This window comes from Myotis lucifugus, unplaced genomic scaffold, assembly GCF_000147115.1.
Source record: "Myotis lucifugus unplaced genomic scaffold, Myoluc2.0 scaffold_101, whole genome shotgun sequence".
In the NCBI taxonomy this organism is placed as follows: domain Eukaryota; kingdom Metazoa; phylum Chordata; class Mammalia; order Chiroptera; family Vespertilionidae; genus Myotis; species Myotis lucifugus.
The window spans coordinates 3,608,337-3,632,351 of record NW_005871149.1 but is presented as its reverse complement, the minus strand read 5'-3'; the positions used below and the strand labels follow the sequence as shown (position 1 = coordinate 3,632,351).

The following is a 24,015-nucleotide window of genomic DNA, read 5'->3' as shown; positions in this document are numbered from 1 at the left end:
GCTGCTGTAGCTGCCGCTACAGCTGCATCCGCCGCTCCTGAGAGACCAAGATGGGCCCTGTCGTACCCTGGGGACCGGAGGACGCGGCTCTTCGGGGAGCCGCGCCCCGGTAGGCTGTCTCTGTCCGGCCTCGGCCTCGAACCTCTAGCTCTACACTAGCCGCTGCAGGGACGCGGGGACGGAGCTGACTGGCCATCTGGTGCCACACCACGATGGGCTGAGGGTCTGGTGCCCAGAATCCGGGGCCCACATCCCCCTGCCGCCGGCCCCCGAAGGCTGCCCATGGAGCTGTCGCCTCCTGGGCGTCGGAGGCCACCTTTCCCCACAGGGCAAGCTCACCCTGCCCCACGAGCACCCGTGCTTGAAGGCCCCACGGCTGAGATGCCAGTCCTGCAAGCTGGTGCAGACTCCAGGGCTCAGGGCAGGGGAACGGTCAGCAGAGGAGCCCACGGGTGGGCGTCGGAAAAGGAATGTGAATACAGCCCCCCAGTTCCAGCCCCCCAGCTACCAGGCCACGGTGCCCGAGAACCAGCCAGCAGGTACCCCTGTGGCTTCCCTGCGGGCCATCGACCCAGATGAGGGCGAGGCTGGGCGGCTGGAGTACACCATGGATGCCCTCTTCGATAGCCGCTCCAACCACTTCTTCTCCCTGGACCCCATCACGGGCGCTGTCACCACAGCCGAGGAGCTGGACCGGGAGACCAAGAGCACCCACGTGTTCAGGGTCACGGCGCAGGATCACGGCATGCCCCGGCGCAGCGCCCTGGCCACACTCACCATCTTGGTGACCGACACCAATGATCACGACCCCGTCTTCGAGCAGCAGGAGTACAAGGAGAGCCTCAGGGAGAACCTGGAGGTCGGCTATGAGGTGCTCACCGTCCGGGCCACCGATGGCGACGCCCCTCCCAATGCCAATATTCTGTACCGCCTGCTCGAGGGGCCCGGGGGCAGCCCCTCGGACGTCTTTGAGATCGACCCTCGTTCTGGGGTGATCCGAACGCGTGGCCCCGTGGACAGGGAGGAGGTGGAATCCTACCAGTTGACGGTGGAGGCAAGTGACCAGGGTCGGGACCCCGGTCCACGGAGCGCCACAGCCTCTGTCTTCCTGTCTGTGGAGGATGACAACGACAACGCCCCCCAGTTCAGTGAGAAGCGCTACGTGGTGCAGGTGCGGGAGGATGTGGCCCCGGGGGCCCCGGTACTCAGAGTCACAGCCTCAGATCGAGACAAGGGCAGCAACGCCCTGGTGCATTACAGCATCATGAGTGGCAACGCTCGGGGACAGTTCTACCTGGATGCCCAGACTGGCGCTCTGGATGTGGTGAGCCCTCTGGATTACGAGACGACTAAGGAGTACACCCTACGGGTTCGGGCACAGGACGGTGGCCGCCCCCCGCTCTCCAACGTCTCTGGCCTGGTGACAGTGCAGGTCCTCGATATCAACGACAATGCTCCCATCTTCGTCAGCACCCCCTTCCAGGCCACTGTCCTGGAGAGCGTCCCCTTAGGCTACCTGGTTCTCCACGTCCAGGCCATCGACGCTGACGCTGGGGACAATGCCCGCCTGGAGTACCGCCTCGCTGGGGTTGGACACGACTTCCCCTTCACCATCAACAATGGCACCGGTTGGATCTCCGTGGCTGCTGAGCTGGACCGGGAGGAAGTGGATTTCTACAGCTTTGGGGTGGAAGCCCGAGACCATGGCACCCCCGCGCTCACCGCCTCGGCCAGCGTGAGCGTGACCATCCTGGACGTGAACGACAACAACCCGACCTTTACCCAACCGGAGTACACGGTGCGGCTCAACGAGGATGCAGCCGTGGGCACCAGCGTGGTGACCGTGTCGGCCGTGGACCGCGATGCCCACAGCGTCATCACCTACCAGATCACCAGCGGCAACACCCGGAACCGCTTCTCCATTACCAGCCAGAGTGGTGGCGGGCTGGTGTCCCTGGCGCTGCCGCTGGACTACAAGCTTGAGCGGCAGTATGTGCTGGCTGTCACTGCCTCCGACGGCACGCGGCAGGACACGGCGCAGGTAGTGGTGAACGTCACGGATGCCAACACCCATCGGCCCGTCTTTCAGAGCTCCCACTATACGGTGAATGTTAACGAGGACCGGCCAGCGGGCACCACGGTGGTGCTGATCAGTGCCACGGACGAGGACACAGGTGAGAATGCCCGCATCACCTACTTTATGGAGGACAGCATCCCTCAGTTCCGTATCGATGCAGACACAGGGGCCGTCACGACGCAGGCAGAGCTGGACTATGAGGACCAGGTCTCCTACACCCTGGCCATCACCGCCCGAGACAATGGCATTCCCCAGAAGTCTGACACCACCTACCTGGAGATCCTGGTGAATGATGTGAATGACAACGCCCCTCAGTTCCTGCGTGACTCCTACCAGGGCAGCATCTATGAGGACGCGCCCCCTTTCACCAGCGTCCTGCAGATCTCAGCCACTGACCGTGACTCTGGCCTTAACGGTAGGGTCTTCTACACCTTTCAAGGGGGTGACGATGGCGACGGTGACTTTATCGTAGAGTCCACGTCGGGCATTGTGCGGACACTCCGGAGGCTGGATCGTGAGAACGTGGCCCAGTACGTCTTGCGGGCCTATGCCGTGGACAAGGGGATGCCTCCAGCCCGCACGCCCATGGAAGTGACGGTCACTGTGTTGGACGTGAACGACAATCCGCCTGTCTTTGAGCAGGACGAGTTTGATGTATTCGTGGAAGAGAACAGCCCCATTGGGCTGGCCGTGGCCCGGGTCACAGCCACCGACCCTGATGAAGGCACCAATGCCCAGATCATGTACCAGATCGTGGAGGGCAACATCCCCGAGGTCTTCCAGCTGGACATCTTCTCTGGGGAGCTCACCGCCCTGGTGGACTTGGACTACGAGGACCGGCCTGAATACATCCTGGTCATCCAGGCCACGTCGGCTCCCCTGGTGAGCCGGGCCACCGTCCACGTCCGCCTGCTTGACCGCAACGACAACCCGCCAGTGCTGGGCAACTTTGAGATCCTTTTCAACAACTACGTCACCAACCGCTCCAGCAGCTTCCCCGGGGGCGCCATCGGCCGTGTGCCTGCCCACGACCCCGACGTCTCAGACAGCCTGACGTACAGCTTCGAGCGGGGAAACGAGCTCAGCCTGGTCTTGCTCAATGCCTCCACCGGGGAGCTGAGGCTGAGCCGGGCCCTGGACAACAACCGGCCCCTGGAGGCCATCATGAGCGTGCTGGTGTCAGGTAAGGAAGGGTCCAGGGGGTGGGCCTGGGCGGCTGGCCAGGGTAGAACTCCTGACCCCCCCCCCATTCTGCCTGGTGCCTGGCACGGAGGTTGAGGGGCAGCAGCCGGTTGGGAAGGAGCCCCAGGAGTCCTGGCTGCTAGTGCACAGGGCTGAGCTGGGCTGCTTCGGTTGGCTGCCCCTGCCCACCAGCCTGTGACGTGCTGGAGGAAGTCTTGTGAGGCTGCCCTGGCTGTGGCTGCCAGGAATTGTGAAAAAAAGGCGGGTGCAAGACTTGGGGGGGGGGGGCAAAGAGCTGGGGGAGGGGAAGAGAGGCCAGTGGGCCCCTTCCGCACCCCTCATCCAGCAGGATTCTCCTGTGATCTCATACGGAGCTGAGGCTGTGGGGCACAGGGTTGCCGCCACAGGGTCAGGACCCTGCTGTGGGGCCTCTTGGGCCCCTTCTGGCTCCCAGCTGAGCCGCACACCAGCTGAGGGGGACTTTGTCTCCAGCATTCTTTTCCCTCCAGGCAGAAAGGCCAGGCCTGGCTCCCCCTTCAGAGCTCCCACAGGAAGTCAGGCCAGAGCTCATTGTCTCTGTCCAAACAGACCCCACTGTCAGAGGCCCTGGTTCGGTCCGGTTTGGGGGAGGGGCTGCAGGGAATCCCGGGGCAGGCCGAGACCTCCCGGGCCCCCTTGCCACCCCAGAGGCTGCTCTGAGGACACCGGGCCTTCCCTGCTGGCTGGGACCAGCCTGGGCTCTGGGAATGGGGTGCAGGGACCAGGATGAGCCAGGGGACTGATGGCCTTTGAGGGCAGAGCCCCCTGATCCGGTTGGGGAGAGAACAGAGTCCTGGAGTGTGGGAGCCTGGCCAGGACCCAGACGGGGCATTCCTGCTGCTTGGCCAAGCGCTCAGCCTGTAGACTCCCTGGACTGAAGGGGAGGGGGAGGAGGGTGGGGTGGGGGTGGCTTGTATCTTTTCTATCAGCTCTGGGGAGTGAGCGCCAGATGCAGAGCCCTTCCCCAAGCCTGGGAACAACTGGGTTCCTGTGAGGACCCCTTGTTACAAGGCTGCCCCTGGGGATGGGTTGATCACGGACCCCCCTCCACACATATCAGGGAGGGGAGTGTGGGCCCGAGGGAGGAAGAGGCAGGAGAGAGATGCAGGGCATGGCTTTAGCTCCTCCCAAATCATGGTCCTTCCTGGACAGACACTTCCCTGCCCATTCCTCTGGTGGCCAGGGTGTGGGGGCTTTTAGAGGTCATGAATAGGCCTCCATGCCTTCGAGGCTTCAGTTTCCCCTCCAAAGGAGGGCGTGGGAGGCTGGGGCTCCTCTATCCTGTGTCCTTCTCTCTGCTGGGAGGCCGGGCAGTGGGAAGGACAGCCGCTCCCTCTTGTCCTTGCCCCAGCCTGCCCTCAGCCAGTGAGGCAGGACACTGAGGGATGGTGGCAGAGCAGGCCCCACCCAGCCTTTGGGCTCCTATCAGGGCCGAGCCCCAGACCTCGGCTCCCCTCTGACAGAGGGGAAGGCCTCCCTGGCCCTCCAGCCCTAGCCCCACCCTCTCCCCTCAGGTCTGACCCTGGGAGGCAGTCGCCACGGCAACCCCAAAGTTCATGGAGGTTGGGGTAAGGGGGCATTGACTCCCACTGCCCCTTTGTTTTCCTTCTCTTGTTCTTTGTCTCTCCTTTCTTCCCGCCCCTGCCCATGGGGGCCCTTCTGCACTGCCCTTTCCAGTGCCCTCTCGCCTTCTCCTGTGCTGGTCTCTCCTTTCCCACTTTCTCTGTCGCAGGCTCTTTGCCTGAGCCTTTGTCTTCCCCTGTTTGGTCTCCGTGTGGCTGCCTCTCTGATTTCCCCCCTCTTGTGCCCACTGGCCGCAGCTGCCCCAGCCCGGGCTGCTGGCTGTCCTGGACCTGCATCCTCCTTGCCTTTCTTCCTCTGCTAGGACACACAGGGGCTCCTGTCCAAGGCCCGCTCAGCCCAGAGGGGCAGGCCTTCTGCAGCCTGCAGACTCCACTGGCACATCTGCCAGGGGAAGAGAGACTTGGAGTCTGATTCTGCCACAGTCTGGGCCCTGGCACTTTTCCAGGTGTGGCTGGCTGGGCTCTGGGCGCAGGTAGTGTTTCCTGGGGTCAGAGGCCATGCCCAGGAGCATGCCTCAGGCAGTGCACCTCCCACCCCTCTTCCCACCACAGCCATTGCATCTGAGGGGCGACCCAGGTCAAGGCAGGGGAGAGGAACAAAAAGGAAGGAGAGAGCAGTAGGCTAACTGCTGGGGATGGGGGACCATAGCAGAGGGGGCAGGTGGCCACAGATGGTGGACCAGATGGGAAGCAACAGAGACGCAGTGGGCGAGGGGCATAGGCGGGGCCTGGGGTGGTGGTGGTGGGGGGAACCCAGGAAGAAGTGCTTGTTTCCAGGCTGCGTGGTGGTGAGGTTTCTCTGGGTCCTTGGCCTTGACTGTCCCCTCCCTGCCCTAATCAGGTGGAGCACTCTGTGTAGACTCTGGGGCTGCTTTCTGCCTGAAGGGCCCCTCCCCTCAAGGAATCACCAGGCAGAGGCCCCAGGTACACAAGAGTCCTGTGCCACATCCTACCCGAGTGCAGGGGGGTCTGAAAGAGGGAGCGAAGCAGAGCCAGAGGCCAATAGATCTGGGCAGGCTTCCCGGAGTAGGTGAGTTTAGGTGGCTGGGGAGGCCAGGTAGGAAGAACAGGCTGAGACAAGAGTGGGAGGAGCTGAGACGGGGGATGACAAGCAGGCCTTGCAACCAACCTCAGGCCGCGAGGCTGGAGGACAGGCGGGCAGTGAGCTGAGACATGGCTGAGATGGCCTTCCTCGCCTCACCTGAGCCCTCCGCTGTAGCCAGCCACCTCCAGTCGGTACAACAGAAAACAGAATCCATTTGTACGGTGGACCCCTCTGTGACTCTCACCCGGCCCCAGAAACGCCACCTCCTGCCCCATTCCTGCTGGGGGGTTCTTTTTTATATCTACTCAGGGCCCCTCCTGCTGTGTTTTAAAAACTGTTTCTTCACAACGGAGACTGAATAGATTCTCATCAACATCTTAATATTTACTGAACACCTACTATGTGCAGGCCTCTGTAGGAAATGAAAACAGGAATGTTCCTTATCGCCCTGCCAAGCCATTACCCCCTCCCCTTAACCCGCAGCGTGCATTTTCGAGCTAAATGCAGTCCATTCCCGTGTGTCTGTGTGTTCAGGTGTGTATGGCGCTGCTGGGCTTAGGCGTGTGGGTGGAGTGAGACAGCAGTGTGTTAGTATGTAGCCGTTGGTGAGTGTGTGGCTGGCATCCTGGTGTAATGCGGCGAGCCAGGTGGGCGATGAGGAGTGAGAGGCCCTAGGGCCAGAGAAGACTTCAGCCCAGTGGGCTCTGTCTAGGGTCTCAGCTGCCCAGGCCTTTCCATCTGTGCCCCCCAGACCCCTGAGCACCAGAGCAGTGGGTGCTGTCGCCACTGGCTAGGTGGCTCAGCTGGATTTCCTGGGGTGCAGCCCCCCCCCCCCCCCAGGGTATCCTTAGCAGCCCAGAGAATTGGATGGGAAGAATGCTTTGTGTGGGGCGTTGCTATGGGGATAGTGGCCTGCGCCCAAGCAGCCATGGGGCTCAGTGGGAGGAGGACCGGGTGGCCCACTGACCCAGTTCATCCCCCACTCTCTGCTGTGGTGGAGGAGGGGGGAGCACAGCCAGGGTCAGGGCTATGGTAGTGTGGAGGTATAGAGTCTGAGGGGACAGGAGGATTCGATTTGTGGGTCTCCCCTGGTGCTCTGGTCCTGTGGAGACGTAAGAAAAAGGCAGAATACAGTTCTCCTGCAGGGAAGCCTGAGGGAGCAGGACCATGGCTTGGGCAGAGGAAGGTGCACAGACATTAAAAGATGCACCATGCTTCACACCAGAGGGTTTGGGGAAAGAGCACTTTTTAAAAAAAGAATATTTTTATTGATTTCAGAGAGAAAGGGAGAGGAAGAAAGAGAAAATCAATGATGAGAGAGAATCATTGATTGGCTGCCTCCTGTACACCCCACACTGGGGATCGAGCCCGCAACCCAGGCATGTGCCCTTGACCAGGAATCGAACTTGGGACCCTTCAGTCCACAGGCCAACACTCTATCCACTGAGCCCAACCAGCTAGGGTGGGAGAGCACTTCTGAATATTGAATCCTATGCATCTCTGGGGGCCGATCCTCACGGAGTGACTTGCCTACAGGTGGCATATCTCCTTGGCACCTTTATGCCAATTAGAAAAGGGAGCCCCTCCCTAGCGGGTTTGGCTCAGCGTAGACCCGTGGACTGAAGGGTCCCCGTTGAATTCAGGTCAAGGGCACATACCTTGGTTGCAGGCTCAATCCCTGGCCCGGGTCAGGGCACATGAGGGAGGCAACCAATCGATGTGTCTCTCTCACATCGATGTTTCTCTAAAAAGCCAGACCCTTCCTGGCAAGTGAGCCATGCAAGAGCGCGGGCTGGATTTCAGCCGCGTGCACTCCCGCTTGCTCCGCAGATGGCGTGCACAGTGTGACCGCCCAGTGCGCCCTGCGCGTCACCATCATCACAGACGAGATGCTCACGCACAGCATCACCCTGCGCCTGGAGGACATGTCCCCGGAGCGCTTCCTGTCCCCGCTGCTGGGCCTCTTCATCCAGGCGGTGGCGGCCACGCTGGCCACGCCCCCGGACCACGTGGTGGTCTTCAACGTGCAGCGGGACACCGACGCCCCCGGCGGCCACATCCTCAACGTCAGCCTGTCGGTGGGCCAGCCGCCGGGGCCCGGGGGCGGGCCGCCCTTCCTGCCCTCCGAGGACCTGCAGGAGCGCCTGTACCTCAACCGCAGCCTGCTCACGGCCATCTCGGCGCAGCGCGTGCTGCCCTTCGACGACAACATCTGCCTGCGCGAGCCCTGCGAGAACTACATGCGCTGCGTGTCGGTGCTGCGCTTCGACTCCTCGGCGCCCTTCATCGCCTCCTCGTCCGTGCTCTTCCGGCCCATCCACCCCGTCGGGGGGCTGCGCTGCCGCTGCCCGCCCGGCTTCACGGGCGACTACTGCGAGACCGAGGTGGACCTCTGCTACTCGCGGCCCTGCGGGCCCCACGGGCGCTGCCGCAGCCGCGAGGGCGGCTACACCTGCCTCTGCCGCGACGGCTACACGGGTGAGCCGGGGGCGGGGGTGTGTGTAACCGTAGCCTCTTCCAGAGCGAGGCACAGGCTGCCCCGGCCATGCACACGTCCCGCTCGCTCTTTTACACCGACCTATGGAGGGAGGCAGCAAAGGGAGCCCTTCTTCTCCACCCCCCACCCCCTGCACCCCAGGCAGTGCCACCGAGGTCAGCGCTGGCTCCAGAGCCAACCTGCTTGGGTTGGTATCCCAGCTTCGCCACCAGTAGCTGTGTGTCCTTAAGCAAGTTGCCTAACCTCTCTGTGCCTCAGTATTTTAAAATGGCAATGATCAGGCTACTTACATCATGTGGCAGCCGTGAGTGTTCATTTCATTGGCGGTTGTGAGGATGAATTTAGTTCATTTAATACACGGAAAGAGCTGGCCTATGGAAAATGTTGGCTGAGATCCGGTGACTTGCTCCAGGTCTCACCTCGAAGCTTGATTAGAGGTGAGGCTGGGCCTCCACCCGGATCCTCCCCACCCCCACCCCCCCCACCCCCACAGTGTAAGTTACCTGCCCAGAGTGCTTTTCTCCCCAGGCATTGAGGGGAAGGCACGAAGAGCTGGGAACACCGGAGGGGCTCAGGTGTGGGGGATAAGGGGGTTTCAGATCATTGCACCTGTGTGACCCTGAGCAGCCTAACCCCACCCTCCTCAGGTGCATAAAAGAGGGTCCTGCCCAGGAGGCCTCCCTGTTGGCCTGTGACCCAGTCGCTCTCCTGCTGGCTGCCTCTGCTTTGTGCTCCTGACCCCTCTCTGCAGGCCCTCGTTTCTCATCTGGACACCCCTTCACCTCTCCCCATGGCCCTCCTCCCCAGTGCCTTAGGCCTGGCTCCCCCTCCACCAGAGCCATGCCCACGGCTCAGCCCGCAGTGGCGCCACCGCCTCCCCTGCTGCATCATCCTGCCCAGAACTTCCCAGACTTGACTCCTCTCAGCTGCTGCTGAGGGTGGGGGGGAGGGGAGGGGTGGGTTTGGGGGAGGGGAATGGAGTCTTTGTCCAGGAGGATGACAGGGGGGGCTTAGAGTAGGCGAACAACAGTTTCCATGGAAACAAGAGCCAGTCACTAGGCACAGGAGCTGAGAACCTATCTCTAGAATCTGGGAATGGGGAGGGAGAGAAAGGGGTGGGTTTTCCCATTGGAATTTTCAGCTCCTCCATTGAATCCTGGTCCGCTCCCAGTGCTCAGTTCCCACCTTAGCATCTCCCACGTGCACAGAGGTCCCAGTCTGGACCCCAGGGCTCAGGGTGGGAGGTCCCCGCCCCATTCCTGGGGAGTCCCCCCCTCCTCCTCCCCCTCCCCCCACGTCCCCCATAACTCGGACAAATCCAAGTGGAAGCCTGGTCTCATCCCCAGGGAGGGAAACTGATCTTGGTGCCTGACGGGACAAAAGCACCAGTGGGAGGGAGGGAGGGAGGAAGGCGTTTGGCACCAGCTTTGCGCTGACCTGCAGCTCTCCCTTCCGCGCACACTCACCCCTGCAGGGGCCAGAACACCCCCCAGCTTGCTTGGTACCAAAGGCCACTAGGGCCCCGGGCCTTATGATCAGGGAGCTCACAGGCCCAAAAGGGGTACGGGAGGGCCGGGGAGCTTCAGGAACTTGCAGGAGAGTGGTATATGGGGTTGTGGTGAGAACGGTCCAGGGGGCCAGGTACAGCAGCGGGAAGGGCTGAGGTTTCTCAGAGGAGATGGGGGGAGAAAAGGGGTGCTGGGAGAGTGTGGGAGTGCTGTGGGGTCACAGGAGGCCATGGGAGGTATCGCCTGGTGGGGAGGAGCCCCAGTCCCCCACCTGCTCTCAGGGACTTGGCCGTCACCCTGCCTTCCCTCTTGCCCAGGTGAGCACTGTGAGGTGAGTGCCCGCTCAGGCCGCTGCAGCCCTGGCGTCTGCAAGAACGGGGGCACCTGCGTCAACCTGCTGGTCGGCGGCTTCAAGTGCGACTGCCCGTCCGGAGACTTCGAGAAGCCCTTCTGCCAGGTGACCACACGCAGCTTCCCTGCTCGCTCCTTCATCACCTTCCGAGGCCTGCGCCAGCGCTTCCACTTCACGCTGGCCCTCTCGTGAGTGGCTGGGCCTGGGGCGGGGGGGATGGTGGGAGTCCGGTGCCTCCTGTTCTACAGAGAAGACGAGCGGTCAGGCAGCGGGAGTGCTGGGTGCAGGTTGTTGGCAGAACCAGGTCTGTGCACTTGGAGTTGCCTGTGCACTTTGCCAGCAGACGTTCCTCACCCACCAGGGCCCACCTATCGCTCCTCCCACCCAGCCCTCGGGGGTGGGGAGCCAGCGGGCCAGGGTTTTAGTTCTGGTTTGGGCTCATCTTCCACATTCTAGCCCCATGGCCCACGGCCTTGACCGAAGTGTCAGCCGTCTGGATGGTACTGAATAGGATCCAGGGCTAGTTGGGTGGCTGGGGAGCTGGCATGCCAATGGGTGCCCCATTCCCTGCCCCCGTCCCCGACTCCCGCACAGGTTTGCCACCAAGGAGCGTGACGGGCTGCTGCTCTACAACGGGCGCTTCAACGAGAAGCATGACTTTGTGGCCCTCGAGGTGATCCAGGAGCAGGTCCAGCTCACCTTCTCTGCAGGTGATCTGGTTGCCCTGTGTCCTTGCCCGTCTCCCAGAGGCGCCATGCCTCTCGGCCCCTGTCCCCAAGTCCCCCACTCTCCCAGCCAGACCTGGGCCCAGGACCAAGCATGGGCACACCCCCCCTCCCCATTCCCAGCCCTCACCTGGCGTCCCAGCTCACCTGGGTCCTTTCCCTAGGGGAGTCCACCACCACCGTGTCCCCGTTTGTGCCAGGGGGAGTGAGCGATGGCCAGTGGCACACAGTACAGCTGAAGTACTACAATAAGGTGGGTGTGGGAGGGGGTTAGGGAGTGGGCGGGTCCTGCCCTTGGCTCAGGTGCTCACGCAGACCTGGGTGGCACTGTCCCCAGGGGGTGGGTCATGGCATGTCTGTCTGAAAGGAGGGAGAGGAGTGGGCACTTGTCACCTTGCTGGGGCATTTCCATTCCAGGGGGTAGTGCCAGATGCTCCCTATTCTGCTCGCCAAACGCAATGGACATTGCTTTAAGCTCATCAGTCATGTGACTGCACGTGTGTGCACATGTGTGGACACAAAGGGGTGTCAGTGTGCGCCAGTGTCTTTGTGCCTGGCCCACGAACCTAGTTGGCTCCTGCCCACTCTGTCCTTCTCCATCCACAGCCTCTGTTGGGCCAGACAGGGCTCCCCCAGGGCCCATCAGAGCAGAAGGTGGCCGTGGTGACGGTGGATGGCTGTGACACAGGGGTGGCCCTGCGCTTCGGAGCTGTGCTGGGCAACTACTCCTGCGCTGCCCAGGGCACCCAGGGTGGCAGCAAGAAGTAAGCAGGGGGGAGGGCCAGATGCCAGGGTGGGGTGAGAGGCTGGGCAGGGAGGGACGGTCGAGAGGAAGCCTTCGGGGGCCCTGGAAGGGGAACCAATCCAGATGGGGGCCACCCTCACCTTGCGTCCCCAGCCTGCTCTCTGGGGGTAGGAGCAGGCGAGATTGGGGGATTAGAGCAGGGCCTTGTGGATTGGTGAGGAGAGGAGGTGGGTATGGGGTGCCTCCCCTCCCCCTGGCGCTGCTCTGCAGGGCCCCTTGGACCCCGAGGCCCTTCCTTTCTGGGGCCCAGTGGCAGGGTTTCGGGAGAAGGAAGAGCCACCGCTGCCCTTTCTGCTTTCACGGCACCCCGTTGTCGCCCCCCCGCCCCCCAGGTCTCTGGATCTGACAGGGCCCCTGCTGCTGGGCGGGGTGCCTGACCTGCCCGAGAGCTTCCCTGTCCGCACGCGGCACTTCGTGGGCTGCATGAGGAACCTGCAGGTGGACAGCCGGCACGTGGACATGGCCGACTTCATCGCCAACAACGGCACGGTGCCTGGTATGCGAGCCCGGGTGGGGCAAGGCCCGGAGCCCAGTGCACAGCGGGGAGATCCCTGGTCTGGGACACCTGCATGCGGGGTCTCCAAACCCCTCCAGCCACTGGCCCAGAACCCCCGCCTGAGCCCCCTTCTCTCCATCCCAGGCTGCCCTTCCAAGAAGAATGTGTGTGACAGCAACACTTGCCACAACGGGGGCACCTGCGTGAACCAGTGGGATGCGTTCAGCTGCGAGTGCCCTCTGGGCTTCGGGGGCAAAAGCTGTGCCCAGGGTAGGAGGGGCCGAGGCCCCGGAGCTGTCAACAGCGCTGGGAACCCTGGCAGGGACAGGCACTGGGCAGGGCCCTGTCGAGCTGGGGCTGAGGGTGGAAAAGCGTGTCTGGGCAGAGCCCTGAGAGGGTAGCACAGGAGACAAAGGGCCCAGTGATAGGCAGGCGTGGGCACAGCGTGGGGCGGGCCCAGGGCAGGTAAATGCTCTGGAGGGCGGGACCGACGAGGGAGTGGGCACCAGGAGAGGCAGTGCCCTGCCTCCCACGGGGCCGCCCCCACGGAGCATCATCTCTCCGGAGGCGCTCGTCTGCTCCGCCCCTCAGCCTGCCTTTATCTGCCTCCCCAGAAATGGCCAACCCCCAGCGCTTCCTGGGCAGCAGCCTGGTGACCTGGCATGGCCTCTCGCTGCCCATCTCCCAGCCCTGGCACCTCAGCCTCATGTTCCGCACACGCCAGGCCGACGGTGTCCTACTGCAGGCCGTCACCAGGGGGCGAAGCACCATCACCCTGCAGGTGACGCACGGAGGGAGGGCAGGGGGCGGTGGGCCCTGGCCGGGGCTGCTGCAGCCTCCAGGGGGCTGGTCTGAGGGATCTTTCCTGGAAATGAAAAGGCAGGTGATCGGTTTGGTGGGTCACTGCTGCCATCTGTTGGCCCCGAAGGAAATAACACCTTGTCCTCTGGCCTCAGTGGGGCAGCAGGATGGGTTTGCCCGTCCAGGAGGGGGACGGTGGGCTGGAGAAGAGCCAGTCAAGGTGGTCTGATGACCCTCCTGTGTTTCCTCCCTCTGCCAGCTGCGGGAGGGCCACGTCGTGCTGAGCGTGGAGGGCACGGGCCTGCAGGCCTCCTCTCTCCGCCTGGAGCCGGGCCGGGCCAATGATGGCGACTGGCACCATGCACAGCTGGCGCTCGGAGCCAGCGGGGGCCCTGGCCATGCCATCCTGTCCTTCGACTATGGGCAGCAGCGGGCAGAGGGAAACCTGGGCCCCCGGCTGCACGGGCTGCACCTGAGCAACATTACGGTGGGAGGAGTGCCTGGGCCAGCCAGCGGTGTGGCCCGAGGCTTCCGGGGCTGTTTGCAGGTGAGCATCCTCCCCGGCCTTCCCAGCCACCGCCCCCCATTACTGCCCCCCACCACCACCGGGAGGCCTGCTCCCCGGGGGCCAACACTGCCCCTGTCCTTCCCAGGGTGTGCGGGTGAGCGAGACACCCAAGGGTGTTAGCAGCCTGGATCCCAGCCGCGGGGAAAGCATCAATGTGGAGCCGGGCTGTAGCCTGCCAGATCCCTGTGACTCGAACCCGTGTCCTGCCAACAGCTATTGCAGCGACGACTGGGACAGCTATTCCTGCAGCTGTGATCCAGGTGAGCCAGGGACCCAGGGAAATGGGGCAGGTCAGCAGGTGCCCGAGGTCTCCGTCTGGCTCTGCTGTGTGACCTGGGGCCAATCACGTCACGTCTCTGAGCCTCAGTCTCCTGCACTGCAGAGCCAGTGCTGTATGATGCTCACAGTGGAAGGAGACGGATAAAGAAAGTGCTGGGGGTGGGTGGGAACTGAGCCTCGCCTGTCCTTCTGGTCCCAGGTTACTATGGTGACAACTGTACTAATGTGTGTAACCTGAACCCATGTGAGCACCAGTCCACCTGCACCCGAAAGCCCAGCGCCCCCCACGGCTACACCTGCGAGTGTCCCCCAAATTACCTTGGGCCATACTGTGAGACCAGGTAAGTGGGCCGGGCACACAGTAGCAGGTCCCAGTGGCTACTCCCTACCTCCGGTGTGTCCCTCGGAGCACTGAGAACCTGGCTAAGTGGCAGCCAGGGTCAGAAGGGCCACCCAGGGCCACGCCAGGCAAGAATGGCAGAGGGAGCTCATGCCTGCCTGGGCCCCTCTCTGCAGGATCGACCAGCCTTGCCCCCGAGGGTGGTGGGGGCACCCCACGTGCGGCCCGTGCAACTGTGATGTCAGCAAAGGCTTCGACCCAGACTGCAACAAGACGAGCGGCGAGTGCCACTGCAAGGTGACAGCCCCGACCGAGGCCTTGACCTCTGCTCTGCACCTCCCGGGCCCTGGAGGGGGCCATGGGGGAGGACTTCCTGCAGAGACTGCGGGCCCTGCGCCTTTGCTCTAATGCGGCGGGCAAGTCGCTCTTAGTCCTCACGTGTCTGGGAGGTTGGGGAACCCAGGACCAGTACTTAACTAGGGAGCTCCGGGCCAGCTGGACTGGTTGGTGTCTGACGGGCTAACCTCCCGGTCATTGTCAGTTAAATATTTTGAATTCTACTCTTGGGGCTGGGGGAGCCTGAGGTCAGGGAGCCTCTCTCCAAGGGGCCACAGCGGAAAGGATCCATGAGCATCCAGCAGAGAGCCTGAGCCAGAAACCCTCTCCCCCTCCTCCCTCCCAGGAGAACCACTACCGCCCCCCTGGCAGCCCCACCTGCCTCCTGTGCGACTGCTACCCCACGGGCTCCTTGTCCCGAGTCTGTGACCCTGAGGACGGCCAGTGTCCATGCAAGCCGGGGGTCATTGGGCGCCAGTGCGACCGCTGTGACAACCCCTTTGCTGAGGTCACCACCAATGGCTGTGAAGGTGGGGCTCCCTCGACGGGTGGGTGGCCCTCCTCACGGTGTGCCAGGTCCTGGTGTCCCAGGGAGGCCAGGAGCAGACCCTGGTGATAGACCCGAGGATGCTGAGGGAGGGCTGGGGAGCCTGGGCAGAGCTGCAGGGGAGATCTGCTCCCGGTGACCGTGTGTGCTTCCCTGCAGTGAATTACGACAGCTGCCCACGGGCCATCGAGGCGGGGATCTGGTGGCCCCGTACCCGCTTCGGGCTGCCTGCTGCTGCCCCCTGCCCCAAAGGCTCCTTTGGTACGTGCGGAAGGCCTTGAGGCCTAGAATGTGATATGGAGGACTTAGCCTCTCATTGGTGGGGTGAGGGCGGAAAGCCCCTGGCTGCAGATCCCGGGACCCCCTTTCTGGCTTCCAGGTCCTGGAGACTCCAGGTCCCATCCTTCCCTGGATCATGGTTCCTCTGCTCCCAAGGGTGCCCAGGGGAATGGCGCCTACATCTTGGACTCTTAACACAAGTGCTGAGAGACCTGCAGTGTGCCCAGCACAGGGCTGGGTGCTGGGGATTCAAAGATGAACCCCACAGGGTTCTCAGCCTGAGCTCATCACCTGGTTTTGGAGTTATGCCACTCAACATGGTCTGGGGAGCAGGGGATGTTGGGCGCTGTCCCAGGGGACCCAGCCCGGGATGGGGTTTGGTGCTGGTCCTCGGATTGATGATGAGCAGAGTTCTCAAGCAGAGAATGGCTGAGAGCAGAAGGTGGTGGCTGGAGGGGGGCAGGGACACTGGGGGGCTCAAGGAGGCTATGCGCCCGTGCTCCTTAGCCCTTGTTTAGGTTCATCTGGCCAAGCCTTTGGCTTTAGTGTTCTGCACACTGTCCTTCCATTTTCACCTGGGCTACAGGAGGGCAGGGCCTTGTCTGCCTGTCTCCCGTCTCTAGCCCACGAGGTCTCAGTGGCCTCCTGGGCTCTCTTCCTGAGGCAGCCCTCTTGGCTTCCTTCCCCAGGGACTGCTGTGCGCCACTGTGACGAGCACAGGGGGTGGCTCCCCCCAAACCTCTTCAACTGCACCTCACTCACCTTCTCAGAGCTGAAGGGCTTTGTAAGTGAACCTCCTCATGGCCACCTCCTCCCTCCCCTTCCCCTGCCCAGTCTCACTTGGCCCGCCCAACTTTGAGAAAGGGATTCTGGGATTCGAGCTCCTGCCTCCTGAGGCCCCGACTTGGAGAGGCCGTTTCTCCCCTTGGCTGAGGCCCCTGCACTCCAGTTCTGCCCTCTTGGGATCTCTCTGCCACCGTCCTGCGCTGAGCCCCTGTCCTCCCCTCCCTTCTGGTTCCGTCCTAGGCTGAGCGGCTGCAGCGAAACGAGTCGGGCCTGGACTCCGGGCGCTCCCAGCGGCTGGCCCTGCTTCTGCGCAACGCCACCCAGCACACGGCTGGCTACTTCGGCAGTGATGTCAAGGTGGCCTACCAGCTGGCCACACGGCTGCTGGCCCACGAGAGCGCCCAGCGGGGCTTCGGGCTGTCGGCCACCCAGGACGTGCACTTCACTGAGGTGGGGCTCCGAGGGGGCAGGGGTGCCTCATAGTGAGGAGGGGTCTCTGAGTGAGTCTGCTCCTGAGGGCAGTGTCCAGAGCTCTCCCCGCCCCGCCTTTGGGCAGCTCCCAGCTGGCGTGAGACCTCCTGAGCCAGGACCCAGCACCTGGGTCACTTAGAACACCTCTTCCCAATGCTTTCCTTTTCTTTATTTTTTAAAATATATTTTTGTTGATTTCAGAGAGGAAGGGAGAGGGGGAGAGAGAGAGAAACATCAGTGATGAGAGAGAATCATTGATTGTCTGCCTCCTGCACACCCCCCACTGGGGATAGAGCCTGCAACCTGGGCATGTGCCCTGATCGGAAATTGGACCATGACCTCCTGGTTCATAGGTTGACGCTCAACCACTGAGCCACGCCGGCTGGGCCCCAATGCTTTTCGTAGCAAGGTGCCCATAAACAATAATGTTTGTATTGGAGGTTGGTCTGACCAGGCTTCTCTGCCCACAGTGCCAGGGTAGGGCCTAGGCACAGGGCCTGGGCAGCTCGGAGAGATGAGGAAGGGAAGGTGGGTAGGGAGCCAGGGCTGGTCTAGGCACAGGCTGGCGCCTGGTAGTGGGGATGAGGGGTGGGGGGCTGCGGGCACAGCCCACCGTGACCATGCCCACCCCCAGAATCTGCTGCGGGTGGGCAGTGCCCTCCTGGACGCGGCCAACAAGCGGCACTGGGAGCTGATCCAGCAGACGGAGGGCGGCACCGCCTGGCTGCTGCAGCACTACGAGGCCTACGCCAGCGCGCTGGCCCAGAACATGCGGCACACCTACCTCAGCCCCTTCACCATCGTCACGCCCAACATCGGTGAGGCTGCTGCCTGAGGCGGGGAGGGGTTTGCCGAGAGAGTCCCTGGCGAGGGTGGCCCTGCCAGGGCCCTGCCGGCCTCACCGCGGTCTGACCTGCGCCCCCTCCCTAGTCATCTCCGTGGTTCGCCTGGACAAGGGGAACTTCGCGGGGGCCAAGCTGCCCCGCTACGAGGCGCTGAGGGGGGAGCGGCCCCCGGACCTTGAGACCACGGTCATTCTGCCCGAGTCTGTCTTCAGAGGTCAGTGGGGGCCTAAGGGTGGGTCAGGGGCCAGGCTGGGGGGGCTGTGCAGGGCCCTGCTGAGTGGACAGTGTTCCTATCCCAGAAGCACCCACCGTGGTCAGGCCCGCGGGCCCCGGGGAGGCCCAGGAGCCCGAGGAGCTGGCCCGGCGTCAGCGGCGGCACCCGGAGCTGAGCCAGGGCGAGGCCGTGGCCAGTGTCATCATCTACCGCACCCTGGCCGGGCTGCTGCCCCATAACTATGACCCGGACAAGCGCAGCCTGAGGTGAGTGGCTGGGGAGACCAGGGTAGGAGGGTGGGGGTTGGGGTGCAGGCTGGTGGGGGAGTGCTGAGACTCAGAGCAGGACCAGGGGTTGTGGGGGACATCTCAGCGGTGAGGGGCGTGCCCCGGTCATACAACTACCGACCCCCATGGGGATGGTGGACCCGCTTGCCCCGCATCAGGGTTCCCAAGCGCCCCGTCATCAACACGCCTGTGGTGAGCATCAGCGTCCATGACGACGAAGAGCTGCTGCCCCGCGCCCTGGACAAGCCCGTCACCGTGCAGTTCCGGCTGCTGGAGACGGAGGAGCGGACCAAGCCCATCTGTGTCTTCTGGAACCACTCGATCCTGTGAGCCTGCACTGCCCGACCCCCCTGAGGCTGGGGGCCTCTGGGCATCCCAACCCCCAGGCTCCTGACCCTGCCTCCCTCCCGCAGGGTCAGTGGCACAGGCGGCTGGTCGGCCCGAGGCTGCGAAGTCGTCTTCCGCAACGAGAGCCACGTCAGCTGCCAGTGCAACCACATGACGAGCTTCGCCGTGCTCATGGATGTGTCCCGACGGGAGGTGGGCCCGCAGGGGTGCCCGCGGAGCTGGGGTGGGAGCCCGGGCACTGCTCTTCCTAATGCCCCCCCGCCCCTTGCCACCCACCCCGCAGAACGGGGAGATCCTGCCGCTGAAGACGCTGACGTACGTGGCCCTAGGGGTCACCTTGGCTGCCCTGCTGCTCACCTTCCTCTTCCTCACTCTCCTGCGTGCCCTGCGCTCTAACCAGCACGGCATCCGCCGGAACCTGACTGCCGCCCTGGGCCTGGCTCAGCTGGTCTTCCTCCTGGGAATCAACCAGGCTGACCTCCCTGTAAGATGTCCCTCCTCACCCAACCCCCCCTAATTCTCAGCTCGCAGGCTCCCGATGAGTCCTCCCCACCCCCCACCCACCTCAACCTGCTCCTGCAGCAGTAACTGTCCAAGAGCCCAGCCCGGCCTGGCCCAGGTTTCCTCTTCTCTAGCTCCCTTACTCCCCTAGCACCCTAGAAACACCTTCCTCTGGCCCAGACTCCCCCTGAAGCACCCCCGACACCCAGGCCGTCCCCCTCTGCGGCAGCCGCGCTCGGGGGGTGCCTGGGGTGCCCGGCCTGACCTGGCCCGGCCCTCAGTTCGCTTGCACAGTCATCGCCATCCTGCTGCACTTCCTGTTCCTCTGCACCTTCTCCTGGGCTCTGCTGGAGGCCTTGCACCTGTACCGGGCGCTCACCGAGGTGCGCGACGTCAATGCCGGCCCCATGCGCTTCTACTACATGCTGGGCTGGGGTGTGCCCGCCTTCATCACAGGTACCCCACCCGTTCCGGGCCTCGAGGTCCCACACCCCTTCACGGCCCATCGTCATGCTGCATTCTCCCACCATGTCCCAGGCCCAGAGGCGCCACATCCCGATGCCCCAGGCCAGGTTCTCCATCGGTGTCCCTCTGGTTGAACCCAGTCCCTGAAGCCCCCACGCGGGGGCTGGGTCCCCCGTGCCGGAGGGGACGGCATGGACCGATGGGGGCAGCACCTGTCACTTTCTGTGCCTGGCCCTGTGAGCCCACTTGACGGCCCGACTGCTTCCCAGCAATGACCACCCCTTCCCCTGCTGCTGTCCCCGTGCTCCCAGGTCTAGCCGTGGGCCTGGACCCCGAGGGCTATGGGAACCCTGACTTCTGCTGGCTCTCCATCTACGACACCCTCATCTGGAGTTTCGCTGGCCCCGTGGCCTTCGCTGTCTCGGTGAGTGCTGGAATGGGGGGCGTGGGGGGGTAAGTTGAGTCCTCAGATCCTCGTTGGAAACACTAACACTGAGGCTGCCGGGCCCTGTGGGTGGAAGCTGGCTGCCCCCTGATGATCCCTCGTGCCTCCCCCTCCCCTGCTAGATGAGTGTCTTCCTGTACATCCTGGCGGCCCGGGCCTCCTGTGCTGCCCACCGGCAGGGCTTTGAGAAGAAGGGCCCTGTGTGAGTACAGGGTGTGGGTGCCGGGCAGTGGATGGGCGGCGTTGGGAGGCCGCATGCTGGCCTCACTCACAGTCCGCCCCACTCCCCAGCTCGGGCCTCAGGCCCTCCTTTGCTGTCCTGCTGCTGCTGAGTGCCGCGTGGCTGCTGGCTCTGCTCTCCGTCAACAGCGACACTCTCCTCTTCCACTACCTCTTCGCTGCCTGCAATTGCATCCAGGTACCCGGCCGCCCGTGCCTGGGGGAGCCCCACGGAGACAGGAGGGGGAGCGGGGCTGTGGGTGCTCCAATGGGCACTGACACAGCTGCTGCCTCCTGCCTGCCAGGGCCCCCTCATCTTCCTCTCCTACGTGGTGCTTAGCAAGGAGGTCCGGAAAGCACTCAAGTTTGCCTGCAGCCGTAAGCCCAGCCCTGACCCTGCTCTGACCACCAAGTCTACCCTGACCTCGGTGAGGGGCCCAGGGCTCAGGGAGGAGGAGGGCTCTCGGGGAGTCGGGGGAGAGGCACGAGGCCCCAGGAGCCTGCTCTCTGTGCTTTGGTCCCACTTTCTCTCCATCCCTACATTCTTTCCTGGAAGGAGGAAGGGGTGGTAGAGTGGTATGTGTGGCCTGGGAAGAGGGGGGCCTGAGGGGAGGGGGGCTTTGACTTGGGAGAGAGGGCCTGGAGTTTGGAAGAATCAGGTGAGGAAGTGGCCAGGACAGGTAATCAGGTCCTGAATGCCCAACACCTGAGAACCCCCTGGGCTTGGTAAATTCTCCGCGTCTCCCAGGAGGCTCTCAGGAGACAGCTCCTAGTGCCGTCTCTTACCGACAAGCCCGTATACAGCCGAGTCCGGGGTGCTCGGGGTGCACAGGACTGGCACAGCGATGGCAGAGCCACAAGCACTACTCGGCCCTGCGGTGGGAGGCAGCGGAGATGTGGGCCTCTCTCTTCCAGACGTGGGGTGTGGGAGGTGGGACTTGGGGCAGGCTCCCCCAGCTCTTCTGCTTCCAGCCTAGGACCCCCCCCACCATCTTGCTCCTCCACTCACTGACCTCTCTGTTCCCCATCCAGTCCTACAACTGCCCCAGCCCGTATGCGGATGGGCGGCTGTACCAGCCCTACGGAGACTCGGTCGGCTCTCTGCACAGCGCCAGCCGCTCGGGCAAGAGTCAGCCCAGCTACATCCCCTTCTTGCTGAGGTGAGCCCGGTGACCGGGGAGGGGGGGAGGAGGGGGGAAAAGAGCCCTGTGCATGCCAGGTCCAGCCAGCCGGCTGCTGGGAGCGCGCACCGAGGCTGACCCGGTGGCAGCTTGAGTTAACGGTAAGGGACACAGGGCAGAACTGGGAAACCCAGGAGAACGGGACCCTGGGCAAGGCACAGGCTGACCCGGCCAGCATGACCTTGTCTTCTTAGGGAGGAGTCCACACTGAACCCTGGGCAGGCGCCCCCTGGCCTGGGGGACCCCAGCAGCCTATTCCTGGAAGGTCAAGACCAGCAGCATGGTGAGGACGGGGGCCCTGACGGCTAGTCGGGTGGGGGTGCAGCTGCCTGGGTTCCACTGAGAGTGGTCAGAGGCAGGTGGGCCGGCTCTGAGCTCTCTCCCCCTCCCAGACCCTGACACAGACTCCGACAGTGACCTGTCCCTAGAAGATGACCAGAGCGGCTCCTATGCCTCGACCCACTCATCGGACAGCGAGGAGGAGGAGGAGGAGGAGGCGGTGGCCGCCTTCCCTGGAGAGCCGGGCTGGGACAGCCTGCTGGGACCGGGGGCCGAGAGGCTGCCCCTGCACAGCACCCCCAAGGGTGGGCCGGCGCCAGGGCTGTGGCCTTTGGGGCAAGGGGGCGGGCAGAGGGCCTGGGATTCCTGGGGGGGCAACACGAGGGCGGTGACTCTCAGCTGTCTGCCTTCTCTGGGACTCATCAACTTCCTTCCTCCACCAGACGGGGTCTCGGGGCCCGGGAAGGCCCCCTGGCCGGACTTTGGGACCACAGCAAAGGAGAGCGGTGGCCATGGGGCCTCTGAGGAGCGTCCTCGGGAGAATGGAGATGCCCTGGCGTGGGAGGGGTCCCTGGGCCCCCTTCCAGGCCTCTCTGCCCAACCTCACAAAGGTGAGTGGCAGCCTCCCCCCCCACACTTGCCCTGCGGCTGGTGGGGCTCGCTAGGGTCGCCCCGTCCTCTCACCACCTGCTCCTCATGGCACCTGCCCTCCTGGCCCACAGGCATCCTCAAGAAGAAGTGTCTGCCCACCATCAGCGAGAAGAGCAGCCTCCTACGGCTGCCCCTGGAGCAGGGCACGGCGTCTTCTCGGGGCTCCTCGGCCAGCGAGGGCAGCCGAGGCGGGCCCCCTCCCCGCCCACCACCCCGACAGAGTCTCCAGGAGCAGCTGAACGGGGTCATGCCCATCGCCATGAGCATCAAGGCGGGCACGGTGGACGAGGACTCGTCAGGCTCCGAGTGAGTGTGGCCGGGGGAGCGGGACGGGGTACAGAGGCCCCGGCTGGGCTCGGAGCTCCCCAGCCGGCTCTGGTTGGCATTCAGAGGACGAACAGGCGGAGTGTGGCCCAGCTCCCTGACGGTGACGTGCCCACAAACCACAGTGCCCTGTGGGCATCGGGCAGAGCGGGAGGGTGGGGAGCTGGGCTGCTTTTCTGTTTCCTTCTTCTGGTGGAAGCTTCTCGCTGTCTCCTCTGCTCCGACTAACCCTCCGTCTGCCTTTTCTGTCGCTTCCTTTCCTGCCTCTCCAGATTCCTCTTCTTTAACTTCCTGCATTAACCCTGGGCCGGTGGTTCCTACACCCCAGGCTCCCTTGCCTTCCCCAGCGGCACTCATGCCCACTCCTGTCTTGTGCTTTATCCTGCCCCCGCTCCCCGCCGCCCGCCGCCTGCCCGCAGCAGCGATGAAACGTCCATCTGAGGAGCCTGGGCCTTGCTGGGAGGGGCACCCCCCCAAGGCCATCTAGTGCCAACTCCCTCCCCCACCAGCCCCTCACTGCACTTTGGACCCCTGGGGCCAACATCTCCAAGACAAAGTTTTTCAGAAAAGAGGAAAAAAAAAATTTAAAAAAGGATCTCCACTCTCATGACTTCAGGGATTAATTTTTTTTATACGCTGGAAACTGACTCCCCGTTCCCTTCCCAAAGAGGATAGGACCTCCAGGAGGCTCCCAGCCTCTCCTCGGTTTCCCATCTGCTGTGCCTCTGGGAGGAGAGGGACTCTTGGGGGGGCCTGCCCCTCATTTGCCATCACCAAAAGGAAAGGACGAAGCCACACGCACCCAGGGCACCGAGCCCCGCAGGCTGCCCCGGCCCGCCTGGCCGCCCCTCCCAGGAACTGAAGAAGCCCGTCTGGAGAGGGAGCCGAAGGACTCGGCGCCCCTGGACCCCCAAATGCTGCATGAACACATTTTGAGGGGAACCCGTGCCCCGGGCGGCGGCCGGGCCACCCCTGCTCCTCTCCTTTTCCTGGACTCGGCTACGCGCTGCAGCCCAGGCGTTTGCTCAGTTCGCTGACCCAAAAGTGCTTCATTTCCCTGCCAGACCCGCACGCCGCGTGGGGAAGGCCAGTCACGTTCAGTTGCGCTTCTTTGCTGTTGTGTGGGTGGGACGGGGAGAAGAGTGAACACAGTGCCGGCTCAGTCGCTCCCGGCATCGGCCCCAAGTCTGGGTTCTGAGGTCCTCCCAAGATCAGGCCGGCGACCCCACTCAGCTGCTGTGGCCTCTGAGACATGTTCTAGTTTTAACCCCTTCTGGGAATTGGCTCTCTTCTTCAAAGGACCAGGTCCTGTTCCTCTTTCTCCTTCTCCCCCTGCCCCAGCTCCCTGCGAAGAGAGAGTTAATATATATTTTTTATTTATTTGCCTTTTTTGTGTGTGTGTGGGGATGGGTTGGTATCCGGTCCCAGGGGGTCTGATGTGGCTGTTACAGGTTGGGTGTGTGCCCTGCAGTCCTGGCATGGGGCCCGAGGCCCTTCCCCTTGCTCCAGGCTGTCATCTCCCTGCCCCTCCTCCCCCTCC

General features: G+C 63.5%; 1 protein-coding gene across 4 annotated transcripts; it reads left to right on the top strand.

Moving 5' to 3' along the window:
* Window positions 1–119: 119 nt before the first annotated feature.
* CELSR2 (cadherin EGF LAG seven-pass G-type receptor 2) lies at window positions 120–23,855 on the top strand. Of its 4 annotated transcripts, none has more exons than XM_023757092.1 (34): window positions 120–3,260; window positions 7,757–8,404; window positions 10,249–10,471; window positions 10,878–10,993; window positions 11,173–11,261; window positions 11,615–11,772; window positions 12,146–12,309; window positions 12,454–12,579; window positions 12,924–13,090; window positions 13,370–13,657; window positions 13,764–13,938; window positions 14,157–14,298; window positions 14,474–14,594; window positions 14,980–15,163; window positions 15,340–15,441; window positions 16,149–16,243; window positions 16,486–16,695; window positions 17,351–17,534; window positions 17,647–17,775; window positions 17,864–18,041; window positions 18,221–18,388; window positions 18,476–18,602; window positions 18,694–18,894; window positions 19,193–19,367; window positions 19,688–19,800; window positions 19,944–20,023; window positions 20,113–20,239; window positions 20,346–20,468; window positions 21,073–21,200; window positions 21,416–21,504; window positions 21,614–21,805; window positions 21,944–22,111; window positions 22,223–22,457; window positions 22,748–23,855. In XM_023757092.1, the coding sequence occupies exons 1-34, from the start codon at window positions 608–610 to the stop codon at window positions 22,773–22,775; spliced, it is 8,106 nt and encodes a 2,701-aa protein (XP_023612860.1). In that variant the 5' UTR covers window positions 120–607; the 3' UTR covers window positions 22,776–23,855. The 4 variants fall into 4 exon arrangements, with proteins under 4 accessions (XP_023612860.1, XP_014314527.1, XP_014314526.1 ...); XM_014459041.2 differs by having other exon boundaries at window positions 17,861–18,041; window positions 23,144–23,855; XM_014459040.2 differs by having other exon boundaries at window positions 17,861–18,041.
* Window positions 23,856–24,015: the final 160 nt, after the last annotated feature.

Coding starts and splice junctions, on each gene's coding strand:
- CELSR2 (XM_014459040.2), top strand. CDS start 608: ATGGATGCCCTCTTCGATAGCCGCTCCAACCACTTCTTCTCCCTGGAC. Junction 3,261..7,756: donor CATGAGCGTGCTGGTGTCAG/GTAAGGAAGGGT, acceptor CTTGCTCCGCAG/ATGGCGTGCACAGTGTGACC. Junction 18,389..18,475: donor TTCTGGAACCACTCGATCCT/GTGAGCCTGCAC, acceptor TCCCTCCCGCAG/GGTCAGTGGCACAGGCGGCT.